The following is a 19,208-nucleotide window of genomic DNA, read 5'->3' on the forward strand; positions in this document are numbered from 1 at the left end:
ACAGAATTTAACTAATTGTGATGTTGAGTCATGGCCTTTCCCATTAGCTTGGTTTCTTTCTAAGGGGCTAGGTGTCTGTCCACATTGGTGTTCTTCAGGGTTTGAGAATTTTCTAGGTCGGTATGAATGTACTTCTGTAATCCAGTGAAGCCTCATCCAAGCAGAACTCTATTTTGTGGCAATATGAACATATTTCAAATGTCTTTTTTCATTTTTTTGACTTTTTTAAAACAGCTTTTGCTTTGTTTTTCTTGCAGTTTGATCCCGACAATATTGCAATATCCTTTTCAGGTAAAATCATTTTGAATAATATGTGCTTATAGTTATAAATGAATAAGGGGTTCAGTGTTAACAAAAGCTTATTTACTAGGTAAGCTTTTGGTAAAATGGATGCTCGTGTAGTAAAACTCCCAAATAGTACAACTTTAAATTTATTGTTGCTGGATTTGAGATTGCCTGGGTTTGAATGTTTTTTTTTAAGATGTTCAGACCTATTTTACACACTTAGCCAGAAGTCTGAACATTAGCGTGCACACTTTTTGCTTGCATGTGTATATATTAAATCAGTCATATTCGGAACCTGGTATTTAGTCAAACTTATTTTTCCTTGGCATTTTCAAACCTAATTGTGAGTATTTACAACTATGTACATATATTTGAGTTTGATAAGCACAGGTGAGAAATCCACTGAGTTAATCTTAATTGAATTTAGTGTTGTGCATAATCCATTTTTTATTTTTAACTTTTTATCTTTACCTGAGTCATATAGGTGGATGGAAGTGTTGGGTTTCATCCCAGGTCTGTTAACTAGCTGATCTCCGCTAGAATGGCTGCTTCAGCGCTACATTTGGCCACAATGCTTCCTAAGTTAGGAAGGGGAATAGCTGCCTGGACTGATTTAGTTCACTAGATTGGCCCCCGGGTTAAGAAGTTTGCCCCATAATGAGGAAGTGAATCTATTTTCTCTGGAGTTTCGGAGAATGAGAGATGATCTAATTGAAACACGCAAGCTTCTGAAGGGACCTGGCAGGATAGATATCGAGAGTATCTGGGGAATCTAGAATACTGGATTACAGATTGGGAATCCATAAGGACTAGGATGAGAAGGAATTCCTTCACTCAAGAGGTTTGTGATTCTTTGGAATTGTCTACCATAGAGGATTGTTGACACTCCATTGTTGTCTATCTCAGTGTTGAATATACTCAGATTTTTCATCTCCCAGAGAATCAAAGAATATGGGGAGCAGGTGGAAAAGTGGATTGGGTCAGAAGATCAACCCCATGATTGTATTGCATGGAAGAGGATCAAGGGGCCATATAGTCTGATCTTATTTCTGTTTGTTATTAAGACTGCTGCTGTCCTGAGTGTTGCCCTGTATCCCTGACTGTGTGGATGCTGGCTAGACAGGGTCAGCTCTGTTGTGATGTCTTGCATTCATTCCGCAAGCTGTAGACATCTGTCACTTATATAAGTTCTGATCTATTGGCAAAGTGCCAAGAGGAAATATGACCACTATGATCCCTGTTCCTGTTGAGGTGTTAATTTAAGGGGGCAGGTATTATCCACTTATTCACAAAATCCACTTGTTGGCCAGAATTTTATGCCCTCCCCTTGGGGTTGTGTTGGCAGGTGGATGAGGTTGTAAAATTGGGAGCTATGGTGATGGCATTGTACCCAGTTGCCTACCTGCCTTCACTAGGATTGTACCACAGTAGGGGAGGCATCAGCTGGCTCATTTAGCTTTCTTCAATTGAGGCCGTTAACTGACCAATTAATGTGGCCAATACCACCACCGCTGGGATTTTAGCTATGAAATGGGTGCCAGGGCCAAGTGTCCAGGCTACCAGGTAACACTTAGCAACCTTGTTGCCAGCTGGAGATTAGGTGGTGCCCCCTGTTTGGACACCCTGTGCCCATTCGAAGTGCCCCTAAAGATAGCCCCCATTTCTCTACTCCACCTCCCCCTCTGCTCGCTTCGCCTCAGTGAAACCTCAGGCTTGTCTTTAAGTCCAGGTCCATGGTATTTTTAATTTAGGTACTTCCTGTAGTCCCAGTAGTGGCCACTACTCCTTGTGGCATTACTGAGAGCAGCTGGCTGTTTGACCAGCATCCATCCCTAAGAGGTGGAACCCCCTCCCAAATTGGAGTGAAGATCCTGCCTCGAGCTAGTTAACAATGCAACTTTTGGACTCTGGGGCATCACTGCCAAGTACAGAAGGGTTCGCCCCTGACTTTTCAGCAGGTTATTGGAGCCAGCACCTCTGTGTAAAATTCCTGCAATTATTAATGTGATATAAGAAAACAGCTGGTTAACTTTTGGAGAGCCAGAGTTCACGATTTTCAGTATGGTCTTAAATAATGATGTGATATTAATATATTAATTTATTTCAAAATATTGAACTTGTATTTTGTTTTGCAGATTTGTCTGGTACAAACCATTCATTATTACTGGATACATCTCACTTAAAGAAATACAGTGTGTGGGAGGGACTGTCTGACGCCGTCTCTGAGAATCACTCAATTATTTTCCTGTGGTTTGCTCCAGATTACATAGATGAAGTTTACAGACAGTCACAAACTAGTCCTTCAAAACATAATTGTAAGTGTGTATTTGTCCTTCTTCTGGGGCCACCTCTTTTATTCTATTTTATAACAATTGTTTTAGATCTATTTGTGATGCATTTCCACTTTAAGTAAGTCTCTGGCACTAGAAATTGTGCTGCAATTTGGAGGTGTCCAGTTATATTAGCAAATTGGGTGGAAAATCTACAGGTTGAGATTCTACTGATGCCAGAGAGGTAATACACCTTGAGCCCATCTTCTGGGGCAGGAGGTGAGTTTTGAACTCTCTTCACTACCAACCTACTCAAAATTAATATCGAAAACCTCATTCCAAAATTGTTTTCCATAAAATTGGGAAGCTTTGTTTTTATAAAGCTACATCAGCTCAAATCTGAGATTGTATTCAAGGTCTTTTATACATGATCCACATTTGTAAAGTAATAAACAGATTTTCTTTTTGTTGGTCTGTGTATTTCATTACAGCTGTTTTTCTTTGCAGTTAAGTGCAATGAATTTATCTTCATTCAACTTTTCAAACCTTTACAAACAACCGAAGCAACAGCATTGAAGAAAATCATGACCTGTATAAGTGAAAAGCGTGGAGTTACAGACTTATGTGACGTTATGCCATTGGATGAAATTTGTCAGCTACTGGCTAACTTTGATTCTGAGCACAGCTTCTTGTTGTACTTCAAAACTTTGCAGCAACAAGTGGATATGGCTACGTTATCGCAGGAGTCTCGTTTGTCTCAGGTGACTTGGTAGATTAACGCAGGTCCATGACAATTCCTGCAATTATACAAGAAAAAAAGTCCCGTGAAATATCAGGGGATCTCTCAGTTCAGACTACAAAAGAACTAGTAAACCCACTTGCAATGTTGTTTGATTTTAATTTGTCTTTTGTTTCTTCATGTAATATGTTTTTGACTTAAAAATATGAACAATCCACATTGAAGTACAGCAGTTAATATAATAAAAACATTTAACTGCTCATGCAGGTGTCTTTGCTACATAATTTACATAACTAACAAAATGTGGCTTGTTTAAAAAGGAATCTCAAATGAGTTGGTTAAATGAGCCCTGGAGGAGAATTAAAAACAGGAAGAAACAAAATAATGTTTTTTCAGATGGTACTTGTTGCCCACAAAATTGCCCAACTACAATGTCAGTCTTTGAGTGATAAGTGATGTAGGCTAATGTAACTAGGTTTCAGGCAACCATCAAAAGCTGCTAACAGATCAGTGGTTGAAATGAATGTATCGTCAAGTTCCCTGAACAGCACAGGGTGCAATTAATTAAGCAGGAAGTCTTGAGGTGGAGAAGCTGTCACCTTCCTGGCAGCCACTACTGGCCTTCCTATCCACAAGCCAATTGAGGCCCTTGAGTGTTCAATTAAGGGTCACTAGAGGGCCTCATTCCATCACTGCAGGGGGACCCATGTCATATGGGCAGGCTGCCAGGAATACCCAAGCAGGGGAAGATGGTGCATGGAAGGCCTTGCTGGAGGCAAGAGCTGGCTCCACTAAAAGCCCAGCCGTTATTCTACACACGACTGTTCCTCTCGTGAACTCACCTGGCCTTTAATCTGGGCCTCCTGTGCTGCTCCTGGCCCAGGGTGTACTGTTTTAGCAGTGGCTATGCCCTGATGGTGCTGCTGGCTCTGAAAAGCACCTGGCTCTTTGGTTGGCAGCTCTTGGATTGGTCTTTTTGTCTTCAAAGTACTGGAAGTCCCATTGACCAGCACCAGACTGCCTAATGAGCATTTAGTTTTGTATAGGCTGCAGAAATGGCCCTGGTTAGGGTTACTGCCAGCTTTCCAGCCATGGACAGGGCCAACACTACAAACATTAAATTTTGCCCTTAGTACGGGCAGCAGAAATGTAATCATTGTGAAGCAGGCTGTTACAGTTGGGTTTTTCTGTTCAACAATACTGGACTAATGAGAATGAACTTAACCCTGTATTGGCATATATTGTACTTAAGTAAAATATCTGAAGCTCAGCAGAAATATTGTCAGATCTGCCTCTCAAAACTGCTGATTAATGCAATGCAGCTGATTGCAAATACGTTTGAAATATATTTACTGTTAAACTTAAACATTAGAATATTGAATTTGTAAGTGTGGTCATAGTGTCTATTACATCTGGGTCTGAGCATGTTAACTAGTAATGGCACTGAAGTAATGTTTGGAATTGCCATTTGTGGGTGGAAGAGAGAAAGCAATCATGGACTTTGGTGAGGGACCTGTACGCCAGAATCTCTTTAAAACAATATAAAGGGCGTGACTTTTTTCCCTTTTCCCAGTGGTGGAAGGCAATGTGTCCCGCCAATGTCAACAGGGTTTCCTGTTGAACGCACTCTTTGCTGCTGTAGAACCTGTGGCGGGTGCACATCTTCAAAAAGGCTGTAAGATCCCACCTTTGTGAATGGCAGCAACATTTCAGCAAATGTCTTCAGTTTTTGCTTATTGTTCTACTTTCACTTCTGTAGGAAGAAAGTGCAAGCCCGGTGAGGCCAAATAATTACACCTTGTGTCACATGAGGAGAAAGGACCAGTACGTGGTCTCGATTGCATCAAAGCAAGAGAAGGAAAAGCACACATTTAGACAGAGTGGACCAGTTCAGAAGTAAGCTTGTTTGTTCACAGGACATGAGCAGCACTGGCAAAGCTAGCATTTGTTGCCCATCCCTAACTGCCCTTGAGAAGAGCAGCTCTTAATGACTTGTGTCTGGTCAAATGACTGATTACTGGCTTGTAAGGAGCCAATGTATTATGCCAAGTGCATTATTACGATGAATCTGATGGGTCTGTCTTCACTGATCCTAGCACAATAGCTTTTGTGTGATCTTTGAATTCTACAAAGTAGAAATTTAATTTATGTTTTAGTTTAACAATGTACAGGGTTATCTGTGGACTAGACATGTCTAACTGTGCTGTGGACTTAATTTAGTTTGCCTCTTTTACTTTGGCCTCAATCAACTGAGGTATGTTAATGAAAAACAAGTGGGAGATTTGCTTGAAGTTTTTATCTAAGTTTCTATTTAATATATTGCAGCATATCGATTACATAATAATGTTTGTAGTTTCAGTGATCTACAAAAAAAATGCATTCAACAGTCTATTTCTGTCATACTGTGGTGTTATGAGCCATTTTCTGTGGGAGCTCTTTAATGCAAAATAATTGTATAATTTTAATGGTACTCTACTTATCTCTAAAGAATTTGGATTAATATTAATAGATGATCAAATTTCATTTTACCCAACGTAGGTCACATGATATCTACCTATCATCAGTCATTTTACCAAGCGCTTCTCTTGGAACTGGATCTGGCTTTAAGTGAATGCACAGTTGCATTCTGTGCATCTTTCACAATATGTGTACCCGATGGGATGAGCATCCTGCATGGATTTCTTTTTCAGATAGCATGTTTTGAAAATACATCGGGTTTATTATCATATCCACAATATAGTGGCGTTTTCTACAGAGTTGAAATTGCTCTGCAACTGAAAGAATTCATCCAGAGCTGGTTGAAACATTTTTTAAATCCAGGGCCAATAATTTATTATTTTTGTGTCTCTGCTTCTAAGCTTTGGGCAATGTGACTTTGTAATCTGGGCTGCCCTTTCATCCCCAGGTGTCAGCTCAATCACACATGATGGCAGAGAAGCTGGCAATATAAATTTGAACTAAAGGAGCAGCAGGATGCAGATATGCATTCCAATGCACCGTGATGCATGAATGTGTTTAATACAACTCAATTAGGGTCACCAACCTCGTTAACATTGAGCAAAAAAAACCCCTGGTTTACTGTGGTGTGTAAATCTAACAGATACCCAGATGCTCAGTTTAATATGTATAAATGAAGCCTAAAAAAGAACATAATTTGCCCCAATCGTAAAAACCAGTTTATATTCGAAAAATAAGGCTTGCCACCATGTTATTTATACACACGTATCACAAACGAACACAGGTATTGCATTACTGAAACTGTTTTATTCAGATTATTGATTTTCATTTAACAGAAAGGAGGAAATAGTTTTAACGTGTGTTTTTTGCCCACTCAGAATAATAGTATTCCCTCCTCCACCAACTAAAGGAGGACTTGCTGTTACCACTGAAGATCTGGAATGTCTGGAAGAGGGAGAGTTTCTCAATGATGTTATCATTGATTTCTATTTAAAGTAAGTTTGTTGGCCTTTTATTGTTCTGTAGAAGTGCCATATTTTACTGGAGGCAAAACAGCTGGTGGGAATTTTGAGAAGAAAGATTTGGCTTTCATGTTGCAATCATTCTGTCTGGAAATTTATAAAATTTATTAACAATATTCTGAAACTGTACCAAATATTAAACCTGAATGCCCTTGGTTTGTTTGGCTTTTTGCTGAGACGGACTAACAAAATGTGTAATGGTCTGCATTTTGCAGTCAGTGGTGAAGCCATGTCTCCTGCCACCTTGAGGAAAACTGGCCATGCAGATCTACCAAACTCCATGACAAGGGTTGCACCTTTTGCAACGTTAACTTAATTCTATTGCCAGCTGTAAGGGTACTCTGGCACCCTGCAACTGTGATATCATCAAGCAGGCTAAATAGTCAATCACATTGGTTTTCTGTCTGTGAGAAGTCCAGTAATCAACAAGCTGGTTTTGTCATTTCACGATATCACAGCACCTGGAATAAAGATTGGGCATACGCATGGGTTAACGTAGAAGCAGAAATACCATAAACAATTTTTTTGAAGTTTTTTTTAATGATCATTGAACGGAGAGGTACGCACAAATGAATTAAGTGCAGAAGTAGACCATTCAGCCCCTTGAACCTACTCCGCCACTGGTAAGATCATGACCGATAAGTTTGCATTTCATGTTCTACATTCCTGTATGACCTTAGATTCTTGTTAGGCAAAGGAATCAATCTATCTGCACCATAAAAATATTCCGTGAAACCCCGCCCCCTTCTGCCACACCTTCTGAGGCAAATAGTTCCAACTTTGCACAGTTCTCCTCATCCCTGTCCTCAAAGGTCGACCCCTAATTTTAAAGTATTTGATATTTCACAAATACACACGCATTCTTTTCAGGCCAGAGAGTTTTTCAGCAGGAATTTCATCTTATGTCATTAAAAATCCAATCACACTTCAGTGAATAGGACTTAACTTTTTCAAGATGGCACAGTGGTTAGCGTTGCTGCCTCACAGCTTCAGGGATCTGGGTTCGATTCCTGGCTTAGGTCACTGTCTGTGCGGAGTTTGCACGTTCTCCTCATGTCTGCGTGGGTTTCCTCCTCCAGCTGCTCTGGTTTCCTCCCACAGTCCAAAGATGTGCGTGTTAGGTGCACTGGCCATGCTAAATTGTCCCTTAAAGTCCTAGGATGCGTAGGTTAGAGGGCTTAGTGGGGTAAATATGTGGGGTTACAGGGATAAGGCCTGGATGGAATTGTGGTCAGTGCAGACCTGAGGGGCCAAATGGCCTCTTTCTGCACTGTAGGTTTCTATGATTCTAACGATTTTTGCAATGAGCATGGAGCATTAAAGAGTAGAAGCTCCCATCAGTTCCACGATTTCTAAAAAACTTCATTGTCAATAAGGTGGGAAATGTGGTGAAGGTTGGTGATTGATCTGCTGGTAGGGGGTAATAATACTAACTCTGGCTACAACTTCATATTGAGAAAGCAAACTGTGCACCAAGTAGTTTTTTTTATAATATTTCACAGGATATAGATGTTGCTTGCTAGGTCAGCATTCTTATTGCTCTTGAGAAGATGGTAATGAACTGTCTCTTCTTGAAAACTATAGTTTGTATGGCGTAGGGAAAACCCCAAGGTTGTTAGGGGGCAGGGAGTTCCAGGATTTTGACCCAATAATTATGAAGGAATGGCAATATATTTCCAAGTCAGGTTGGTGTTTGGCTTGGAAGGGAACTTGAAGGTGCTTGTGTTCCCATGCATCCGCTGCCCTTGTCCTTTTGCATGGTAGAGGTTGTGAGTTGGAAGGTACCTTCGAGGGAACTTTGGTGAATTGCTGAATTAGCTGCTGAAATCATCTTTTTTTGCAGTGATAGTGTACGATTCGTGTTTATGTAGGTTGCTGTATGAAGCAAATTTATGTGATCACCCTAAAATGGGTGAATTTGCTGTCTCATAATTATATGACCTCATTCTGAAAATATGTAAACTTACTGATACCAGGAATTGAGTGGTTCTCCGTTTTCTTGCCTAATGTATGTCAGGAATTAATATTATCTTTTTAAGTATTCATACTATGTTGATGCATCTTGAATAAAGGAACATTAGCTATGCGTTGATTAAAACTGAGCATGAAATTTTACATCAACTGGTGCTGTTTATTTTATGTAAGGTACCTTTTGTTAGAGAAAGCACCCAAAGAACTTGCTGAACGTACTCACATTTTTAGTAGCTTCTTTTATCGGCGCTTGACCCGGAAGGATAATGCTGGATCAGAGGAGGCAACTAACCTCTCGTAAGTAAATTTTCTGAAAGTCATATGGCTTCTTTTTCTGGTCTTTATTAAACCATTCACAGTTCTACAGTGGCTTTTAATCACAATATATTGCCATTTTAAAGCTGCCAGCTCTAGATGCATAGGTTTTGCACAACAATCTCAAAGTGAACTTATTAGATTCCCTGAAATTTGCAGCTCGGCAGTCACACCTTTTCACCTGTATTAATGTTGGCTTCCTATTATCAAATTGGTCCAGCTTTGAAGATTTCATTTTCAGGAGCCAGGCGCATTGTGGTAATGTTACTGGACCATTGATCCAGATACCCAGATGGAGTTCAGACTCCAGCGGGACAGCAAATTAATAAATCCAGCTGGAATCTCAAGCTAGCCTCAGTTTTGATGATCATGAAACCAATGGATTGTCGTAAAAATTCACTGGGCCTACAAATATCCTTCGGGGAGGAAATCTGCCAACCTCAGCTAGTCCGCCTTGTAGGCCTACATGAGGGTGATTGATTCACATCCACTGCCCTTTGAAATGGCTTAGCAAGCTGTGCCCTCAAATTTTAGTAAGGAGGACCTTGCAAATCCCACTATCATTTTCGGTGCCTTGGCCAATGCTGGGTAGTCAATCCAATTTTATAACTTTTAGACTTTATAGCGGTTTCGTGTAACCTTGCTTGGCCATTTCAGAGGGAATTAGACTCAACCACATTGCTAAGAAAATGGATGAATCAGATGGGTTTTTACAACAGTCAACAATGGTTTCTTGATCACCATTACTGAGATTAGTTTTAATTCCAGATTTATTAATTAATTAAATTTAAATCCTGCCTGCTGCCGTGGTGGGATTTGAATCCAGGTCTCCAAAGTTTTAGTTCTGGATTACAGTGACATTACCACGATGTCACTGCCTCCCCTTCCACCACACTCCCCTATCTCCCAGTAAGAAGTCTCACAACACCAGGTTAAAGTTCAACAGGTTTATTTGGAATCAGGAGTGCTGCTCCTTCATCAGGTGAGAGCAGTGCTCCAAAAGCTCGTGATTCCAAATAAACCTGTTGAACTTTAACCTGGTGTTGTGAGACTTCTTTCTGTGCCCACCCCAGTCCAACGCCAACATCTCCACATCATCTCTATCTCTACATCATCCCGATCTCCCAAGCTACTCTCTCCCTTTCTTTAATGTACGAATGAAAATGCTTACAGTCTGTTTTTAATATTCCTGTTTGTTTATACATTCTATCTTTCCCCCTTTGATCAAAGTTTTGGTGGTCCTTCACTGGTTTCTAACTCCCAACCACCAATTTACTACTGTTTTGTGCAACATTATAAATCTTGTTTTATAATTTGATATTATCAATAACTTCTTTAGTAAGATCCACTGATCAATGTTAATCACAGAGTTTGTTTTACATCAAATGTATTTTGTTGAACATTTTGAATTCTTGCTGGTTATTTGCCACTATGTAGTTTAGTTTATTTATTCAGTCAACCGTAGCCAGCTCTCCATCTTGTCTGCATTAACTGAGTGCTTGCAAAGACTTTTACAATGTTCTGTTTAAGACTCATAAATAGTTGAAATTTGTAATTATTTGGCTGTTCTGTCAGTTATATTTTTAAGTACATTTTGAGAAGGTGTACCAACTTCAAGTAAAATTGAGGATCTATGTTATGCTAGTGCCAATTTACTGCTTTTACAATGCCCACATTAGAATCCTTGCAAACTTCCAGTATTGATTTTTTTTCTTTGTTTATAACCTTTTAACTGGGCTTATTTCTAAAGGAAGAAAACAATTTAAAAACAATTTTACTTCAGTTTTTATATATTTGTTAACCCTGAATTGCATATTCACAATTTTCTTACTCGAATTAAAAGTGCTTGTTATGTTGCCCTTGTAGAATACAGCACAAGAGACATCAACGTGTGAGAACATGGACCCGACATGTGGATATTTTTACAAAGGATTTCATATTTGTGCCCGTTAATGAAGAGTAAGTGTGCCTTGTGTGATGTGTTGTGGATGTTTCGGCTAAGGTTAGTCAGAAAATAATCTCTCTGAATAGAACGCTAAACCTAGCTACAACAGCAACAGAAAAAGCTGGAAAAACTCAGCAGATTTGGCAGCATCCATAGATAGAGAAAATAGAATTAAATTTTGAGCCTTAATGACCTTCCTTCAGAACTAAAGAGAGGGGAAGATATGATTATGTGTAAGAGGGGTTGGAACAGTGAATAGTGGGAGCTGGAATAGATTGCAACAAAGATGTAGCAAAACTTAAGTTCAAGCGACAGGTGGCGCTATGGAGAAGGGGAGGGAGGGTTTTTACATTGGACCCAAAAAATGATATAACAAACAGTAAAGGTGGAGGAGAGGATCACAGTCTAAAGTTATTGAACTCAAATTTGGATCCCAAGGGCTGTAATATGCCCAGTCAAAAGATCTGCTGCTCCTCCAGTTTTTGTTTGGTTTCACTGTAGCATTGCTGCGGACAAAGGATGGACATGGGAGCATTTAATTGTTTACTCTCTGCGGATGCTGCCAGACCTACTGAGTTTTTCCAGCTTTCACAGTTCTTGTTTCAGATTCCATGATATTTTGCTCCTAAACACAGCTAAATCATTGAGAGCAAGCTATGTCATTATTGCTAGCTGATAGATTTACAAACTTAATGCGAGATTCTTTCAGGAGCTGTTTAAGGTAAGCTTGTTGAAATTATTAGAGCTACAAATGATTTATTCTTCAGATTTCCCCTCTCCTCATTCCTTCATTTTATATGGTCTGCCATCAGGCCTTCCAAAACTGAGCAAACTCTTGCAGTGTATCAGAGATGCTTGTAACTCACTGTCAACACATAGCGCCAGAGTCAAGACTGGGGGGAGCTCTGCAAAGTTGTATCCTTGATCACAAGAAAGATGGGTAAAACTCATGCCTTATTACTCTTTCTATGCTTTGGAGAGAGTGCAGAGGAGGTTTACAAGAATCTTACTAGGGCTCAAAGTGTAGCTATGAGGAGATATTAGGTAGGTTGGGATTATTATCCTTAGAACAAAGAAAGCTGAGGGGTGATTTGATAGAGATGTACAAAATTATGAGGGGAAGAGAGAGTGGACAGGATAAAGTTTCTCTTGATGGAGAATTCTTGAACCAAAGTCACACTCAAGATAAGTGGCAGTTGGTGTAAAGGGGACACGAAGAAGAACTTTTTTACACAAAGGTTGGTGGGTGTTTGGCATTCGCTGCCTGAATTGGTGGTGGAAGCAGAGAACCTAAACTCTTCTAAACAATATATGGATCTGCTCCTTATGTGTTGTAAGCTATAGGGTGCAGGAAGGTGGGATTAAAAAGGGTGTTCTCAGGCTGGCTGATGGGTTGAATTGCCTCTTTTGTGCTGTAACTTTTCTATGGTTAACCTATTACATGAAATGTTTTGCTTGCAGATCGCATTGGTATCTTGCTGTCATTTGTTTTCCTGCGTTAGACAAAATAGTCTATGAAACTGATTTAACCACTGAAACCAAGGAAAGCAAGTTATTTTCAAGTACATCTTCCACACCCTTGTCTAATGATGAGAGAATGAATAAAGAACAAGTGTTATCATCTGATGAATCTGATGGGAATACCTTTCAGAATGCGTCGTCACAGGATTCAGCAAGTAAGCACTTGGCTTTTACTTAGATTCATATATGTGAAACCATCATTATTTCATTTTTTTAAACAATAACCTGTAGAGCAATCCTGTTGTGGAAAAGTTGTATGTGTGAAAGGTAACCTCCAAGGATAAATCCTACTGCTCCCTTAAGGATCAAGTCATGTTAGATTTGAAGTAGCAAGGTAAAAGAAGTTGCTGTCAGGTTTCAGATCAAAATACAGTAAACATATTTTATGAAAGTCTCAGAACTGTATTGAAGAAGTTGAACCTAATGTAACAATTTTTTTAGATGAATATTTTAAAAGTTTTATCTTTCCATTACTCTAATATTAGCATTTAAAAATGTCAAACAAAATGATTGGACATGCACTATTGCGACCTCAATTACAGGCAAGGCCCACCAGTACCACCACCACCTGGTAATGGTAGGGTGGCATATTGGTTAGCATTGCTGCCTGTCAGCGCTAGGGACCCGGGTTCAATTCCCGGCTGTCTTTGTGGAGTTTGCACATTCTCCTGATGCCTGCGTGAGTTTCCTCCAGATGCTCTGGTTTCCTATGACAGTTCAAAAGATGTGCTGGTTAGATGAATTGGCCATACTGGGTTCTCCCTCAGTGTACCCAAATAGGTGTCAGAATGTGATGACGAGGGGATTTTCACAGTAATTTCATTGCAGTGTTAATATAAGCCTACTTGTGACTAATAAATAAAATTTACTTTTACTTTACCTCAGTGCAACCAGGGATTCGCAGTAAATGCCATCCTCATTAGGGGTGTCTAGATGCCAAGAATGAATATTACAAACGAAGCATTTTTTTTCAATATCTTCTATAGTTCCTTTTCTGCTGCCAATACTACCTAATTGCCAAATATTTCCTGGCAGCCTGAAGCAGCTTTTCTGTAATATAACAATGTATGCTCGCTAGTGATCAGATGTGTAGTACTTTAAGTTGATATGAATTAGCACATAGAATGTATGCATTGCAATACCAAGACCACATTTTGCTCTATTGCAGATAAAGACTCCAGCAGTGTTCCTTGTGTAAATTCTTCAGCCTTGCCCAGTTCTAAAGTACAGGTAAATAACACAATAACTAGGTTAAATTCTTAATGAACTTACTGTCTTGGATAAGGACAATATTGTTCTAGGTTAATTGAAGAATAAGTGTGAAGAAATGCAAGTCATTCATTAGTGGAAAGGGCGGATGAGATCAAGTATGATGGATAGGCTCTGCCTTGTCCCGTCTATTAGCTTTGGAGCAGCAGTCTGTAAACTAAACAAGGCAGAAGTGCACAAGTCTGAGGGCATCATGCTAAAGCTGAACTATGTTCCGGTCAGGCCCCATCTATAACAGAACTGGAATCAGTTCAGATAACCCAGAATGAGAGAAGTGTCCCAATAGGTGCAAAGAAGGGCTGCAAGGCTACTCCCTAGTGCAACCTGGTTCTGAATAAAGCCTGGAACCTGCAACCTTGGAAGGTGAATGAATGAAGATGCTGCAAAGACATATCTTGAAGCGATTGAAGAGTAATCCAGAAAATTATTTTGCCTGCTATCATGCCTGTGGGACAAAGGGTATAAATTATGAAAGGCAAGTTCAGAAGTTTTGCCTGGCAGCATTGATAATGACTTGTACATCAAGAAGAGTTACAGAGATGTAAATTTTGCAATTATTCTAGAAGAGCAGATTGGAGGTTTCCCTGAGATGAGTGAGGCCTCAGAAGTTGAAAAGTTCTAGCATTGTGCGCTATAAGGAGAATATTGAAAACAAGGCATAAGCTGAATGAAAAATAGTAACAGTAGAAGTCCAAGCTCCTGCATTTCCTTTTCCATCTGACCCCATCCTTCTTGCAATTACTTGCCTTCTTGTTTGAGATTAGTTCACTTGGCACAAACTGGGGATTGAACCTGTCTGCTTCATTTGCATGTTTACAGTTAGTAGTTCAATCTCAGTGGAGCAAGAATCCAGTTTTATTAATAGTATATTTAATTTCTTATAGGGATGTATAAAGGTACCCATCAACCTGTTCAAACATAAAAGAAGAATACTCAAACAGTAAGTAACATTGAAATGATCATTTGCTGGCCAACCAAAAAAAATTTAATACATTGTTTTTAATTCCAAGCAATAGATTGTCACCAACTACGAGAAAGTGATCATTTTTGTTTCTATTCTTGTGGCTGGAGTTTGAATTTGATGATCAGCCAGATTCGAAAGGGTGAATGACCTACTCCTGTTTCTATTATCTCTTTACATTTTTCTTTTGGAGGTAATTAGGAATAACCTTTCCATGTAGACCACACAGGCAGTGCCTTCTGCATACTCCACCCTCCTTTCTCCCTCTCAAAATTTAAATCTTCCTTTTTTTTGCTCCTAATATTAGGAACTCGAGCATTCCAGGGCCTCTTGTGCCTGCTCTGCCATTTGATAAGATCATAGCTGATCTGATTATAGCCCCAACTCTATTTTCCTATCTACTCCCTATATCTTTCAGCTCCCTTGTCAATCAAGAATGTATCAAACTCAGTCTTAAGAAGCCTCCACTGATGTCTGGAGAAATGAATTCCACAGGCCAACAACTGTCTTGAGAGAAATAGTTATCTGCTCTTTTTGCCCTTTTATTCTGTTTTTCTTCCTTCTGACCTCTTTCTTGCTCTCTACTTGCACCCTACTTACTTTCTTTCTTTCTCCTTTCCTTTTTTGTGCAGAAGAGTTTGGTTTATATTTTCAGAGACCAGTAGAAAACTTCATAGTTAGCAAGCAGTAATACTTGTTCTGATTTCATTTATAAGAGTTGTGTCTTGCATTGACTTATCATAGCTGCTAATGGCTTGTGTTTTGAGCAAATGATCAGTATTTATAGTGGAGAAAAATGGTTCTTGAGATGTCAATGAGAAAAGCAGAATCGTTAACAACAGCTACCATCTGACAAAATGGAGCCAGAGATTTTGATCTGAAATTTTGAACTCAGTAGTGAATAGGTGTTGCTATAAATTGGGTAGTCAAAAGAATGTAAGAAATTGGAAATGCAAAAAATGATTTTGGCCCTTTTAAGATTGCTCTGCAGATCAATAAGATCATGGATGATTTTTTAACTTCAGCTACATCTTCCTGCACATCTTCCCACATCCCTGAGTATTCAAAACAATATTGAATATATCCAATGGCTAAGCATCCACATCTCTCTAGGTCAGCCTTTGAGTGACTAAGTTCCTCCTCGTTTCAACTTTAAAGGCTGACTTATATGGAGACTGTGACCAGATGGATACAATTCTGCACAACCCTGCTGGTGGACTTGTAGGTAGAGATGACCTTACAACTTCTTGGCTGGCCTCCCTGCCTAGCCTGACTTCTCCGCAATTTTACACCGGGGCAGACAAGATCCAGGCTGGCCCATGTGCGCACCCCCTCCTCCAATTGAGGCCCTTAAGTATCCCAATTATTGGTCAGTCAAATTGGCCAGTAGCTGCCTGAGGCATGACCTCCTCCCAGCATGAGAGTTGGAAATCCGCCTGTAGTCATTTAACACTTAGAGCATGGGGCAGGCAGTATTGACTGTGTTCGCGGTGGACTTCTTGGATGATGGGTTGGAAACACACAATTCTAAAAATCTTGTCTTTTTTAGGTTTCGCAGGCAAGGGAAACCTACTATTAGTATCTAGCCTGCCGAATGCCTTAAGAATTTTTGTTTTATTTAGATCGAGTCTCGTTTTTCTAAACTCCAGGGAATTATAAAGCCACTCTGCTCAATCTCCTTATAGGACAGTTCCCTTATCTCTGGAACTTGTTTAGTGAAACCTCATTGCATTCTCTTGAGAACATCTATGTAGTTCATACTTGACAAAAATAACACGTAGTACTCCCAAGTATGGCATCATAATGCCCTGAGTTATGAAGTATATATGAAGAATAAGAAGTTGTAGACTTTCTTACTGTAATACACCAAACTCTTTAACTGAGATAGGATTGATCAGGCCTCCAATAACGTAAGAAGCAGAGAGCCTCAACAATGTCCTTATGAAGTGATGAGGGATTGAATATCCCTTGTGAAAGCAGCAGTTAGAAACAGGAAACCTTCTTAAAGTGGCAAGAGCATCAGAATAGTCATGAACATGGTGGGAAGACACCAGATAAGGGCAAAAAATGATCTCAAGATAAGGGGCAGGATTTTGCGGCCTTGTTTGAGCAAGACCGGAAAATCTTGCTCAAGGTCAAAGGACATTTCCATTGTCTGTCCCTCACCCACTCTGATTCAGTGGCGAGTGGGGTGATAGAATTCCAGCAAAGAATCAGTTCTATGTGACAAGAACAGACCAAAACAATGTGCCTATCAGGACAATTCTGCTTGTGGATCTTTTAACAAGAGATAGAAGCAGAGAGAACTTCAAATATATGGCTACTCTCTCAGGGCAATTAGGAATGGGCAACCATGAACAATTTATAAAAATAGGGCACTTTTGCATGATAAATTGCCTGGCCTGGGCTACTGAAAACAGAAGAATCTGTCCTCTCTAAATTTGACACCTAATGGTTTGTAAATTATCCAGCAGGTCCACGATAAAGTGTCAGTGTGAACAAGTCTTTTCATGAATACTAATGTGGAAATCCAGTTCATGGTTCATACGTTTTAGAATACAACTTTTCATTTCAGTAATATAACCTTTAATTTGGAGGTTAAAGCATTAAATCTAAGATAAGTAGATGTCTGGTGAAAAACTGGTTAAAATAACTGATGCAAGTACAACTCAAACAGGCCTGGGTTTATTACACTTAAAAAGTAGCCTTACTTTAAGAAGCAAAGTCAGAGTTGATGGTGGAAAATACTTGAGCAAAGAATTGATCTGCCTCAAAGCTTTTAATGGAACCAGGCACTCAGAGAAATTATATTTTTGTACAGAATCAGAGTTGTGTTGAAAGTAAACTGTTTACATTTCTACTTGAGCCCGGCCCAAAGAATGTCATGTTATCACGGGTGTGGGATGTGTGGATAGATTGTTGATTTGTTTAATTTATCTGTGTCTGCTGACAGAAGCAAGCAGTTCAGTTTGAGATCAGACAGAGGCAGTTGCAGATTTAGTCTTGTGTAGGTTGCAAGTAGGTTGTAGGTTGAGTGGGAAGAGCCAAAGGAAATAAATACTTATACTGCATGTAAGCAGGAAAAAAACTAACTTTAATATTCACTGTACAGAATGCAGGTGGGGGCTGAAGCTCAGTTTGGGTTTTGAGAGGGAAAGCAGTTGGAAAATTTCTCTAACTTGCAGCATGTGGAAGAAATCTACAGTGGTCCTCAGAGTCTTGTGACAGAAAGCAGTCAGCAAATTAATTCAGAAATCTGCTGAAAGACATTTGGATATTCGTTGGCAACTTGAACAGGGAGCTGAGGCATCCACTATCATGAGGTCTGTAAAGAAAAAGTGAAGAGTCATGCAGTGAAAAAGCTAATGGAAGAACTTCATAAGGACCTCCGAGATAGCTGTAACACTGAATATAAGTGAATTCCAGAGGGCTGTGACATACCTTATTTTTGTTTGGTCCGTAAAGAAGTGAATTAACCTTCAAAATTCTTGTATTATGGAATAATTAGGGTTGGGGGAAGTCAAAAGTAGAACTGAGTTCACAGCATAAGTACTTATGAACTTAAAGAATGCAAGTATTATTAATTTAATTCTTGAAAGTTTGTTTTTGTTTCTTTAAATATTCAGTCCCTGATAGAATCATCATAACCTTTGTGAAGTCAGAGTGCCAGAAGCAAGATTACATTTTGCCAGTTAGTTTATTTCATGTTTTTTCTTGACAACTGCATTGCCTGTGTCCATGCCACATACATTGCTATTCATAACTTCTTCTGCACTGCAGGGATACTATTTGGCCCGTTGAGCTTGTACCGACAACAATCCCATCCAGACCCTATCCCTGTAATCTTACATATTTACCCTGCTAATCCCTCTGACACTAAGGAGCAATTTAGCTTGGCCAATCCACCTAACACATCTTTGGATTGTGGGAGGAAATCAGCGCACCCAGAGCAAACCCACGCTGACATGGGAAGAATGTGCAAGCTCAACACAGTCACCCGAGGCTAGAATTGTGAGACAGCAGTGCTAGCCACTGTGCTACCCAAACTTTTTCTGTGCTTCATTTATAATCTGTGTTTGAATTTATAAACTTTCTGTTCTGCTGTGAGGGGAGAAAAATGACAATTTGATGGTATAATTTTGGAAGATTGAATTCAATCTCTGCCCTGCTGTTTTATTTTTATCAGGAATAAGGGGTATAGTTGCAAGGCTGAAGCATAAATCCTGTGAGATATTAGGATTATCAGTCGATGGTTTATTTTTGTTGATTGTAGTGGCGAGGCTCAGGTCCTTCATTTCTACCACAGTGGCAGTCTCAGCCATGACAAACTTAGTGATCAAACTGAAGTATGAAATGTTAACTGAAATTAATTTTTCCTCTTCAGGCCCTGTATTCTTGTAATGGATTCACTGAGAGCGGCTTCACAATTGCACACAGTGAAGATTTTACGAGA

The 19,208-nt window shown here is 39.6% G+C and overlaps 1 protein-coding gene across 7 annotated transcripts in view; it reads left to right on the top strand.

The window, feature by feature from the left end:
• The window catches only part of LOC145353124 (sentrin-specific protease 7), an 84,528-nt gene that overhangs the window by 57,035 nt on the left and 8,285 nt on the right, over positions 1 to 19,208 (top strand). For all 7 annotated transcript variants that reach the window (XM_080203503.1, XM_080203502.1, XM_080203504.1 and 4 more), the window contains 11 exons: positions 258 to 291; positions 2,421 to 2,600; positions 3,063 to 3,316; positions 5,054 to 5,190; positions 6,630 to 6,746; positions 8,919 to 9,041; positions 10,926 to 11,018; positions 12,466 to 12,680; positions 13,694 to 13,755; positions 14,679 to 14,734; positions 19,140 to 19,208. In XM_080203503.1, the coding sequence (XP_080059629.1) occupies positions 258 to 291; positions 2,421 to 2,600; positions 3,063 to 3,316; positions 5,054 to 5,190; positions 6,630 to 6,746; positions 8,919 to 9,041; positions 10,926 to 11,018; positions 12,466 to 12,680; positions 13,694 to 13,755; positions 14,679 to 14,734; positions 19,140 to 19,208 (1,340 nt within the window). The remainder of the gene's footprint in view (positions 1 to 257; positions 292 to 2,420; positions 2,601 to 3,062; positions 3,317 to 5,053; positions 5,191 to 6,629; positions 6,747 to 8,918; positions 9,042 to 10,925; positions 11,019 to 12,465; positions 12,681 to 13,693; positions 13,756 to 14,678; positions 14,735 to 19,139) is intronic.

Source organism: Carcharhinus amblyrhynchos, chromosome 15 (genome assembly GCF_965287045.1).
Source record: "Carcharhinus amblyrhynchos chromosome 15, sCarAmb.v2.hapA, whole genome shotgun sequence".
Classification (NCBI taxonomy): domain Eukaryota; kingdom Metazoa; phylum Chordata; class Chondrichthyes; order Carcharhiniformes; family Carcharhinidae; genus Carcharhinus; species Carcharhinus amblyrhynchos.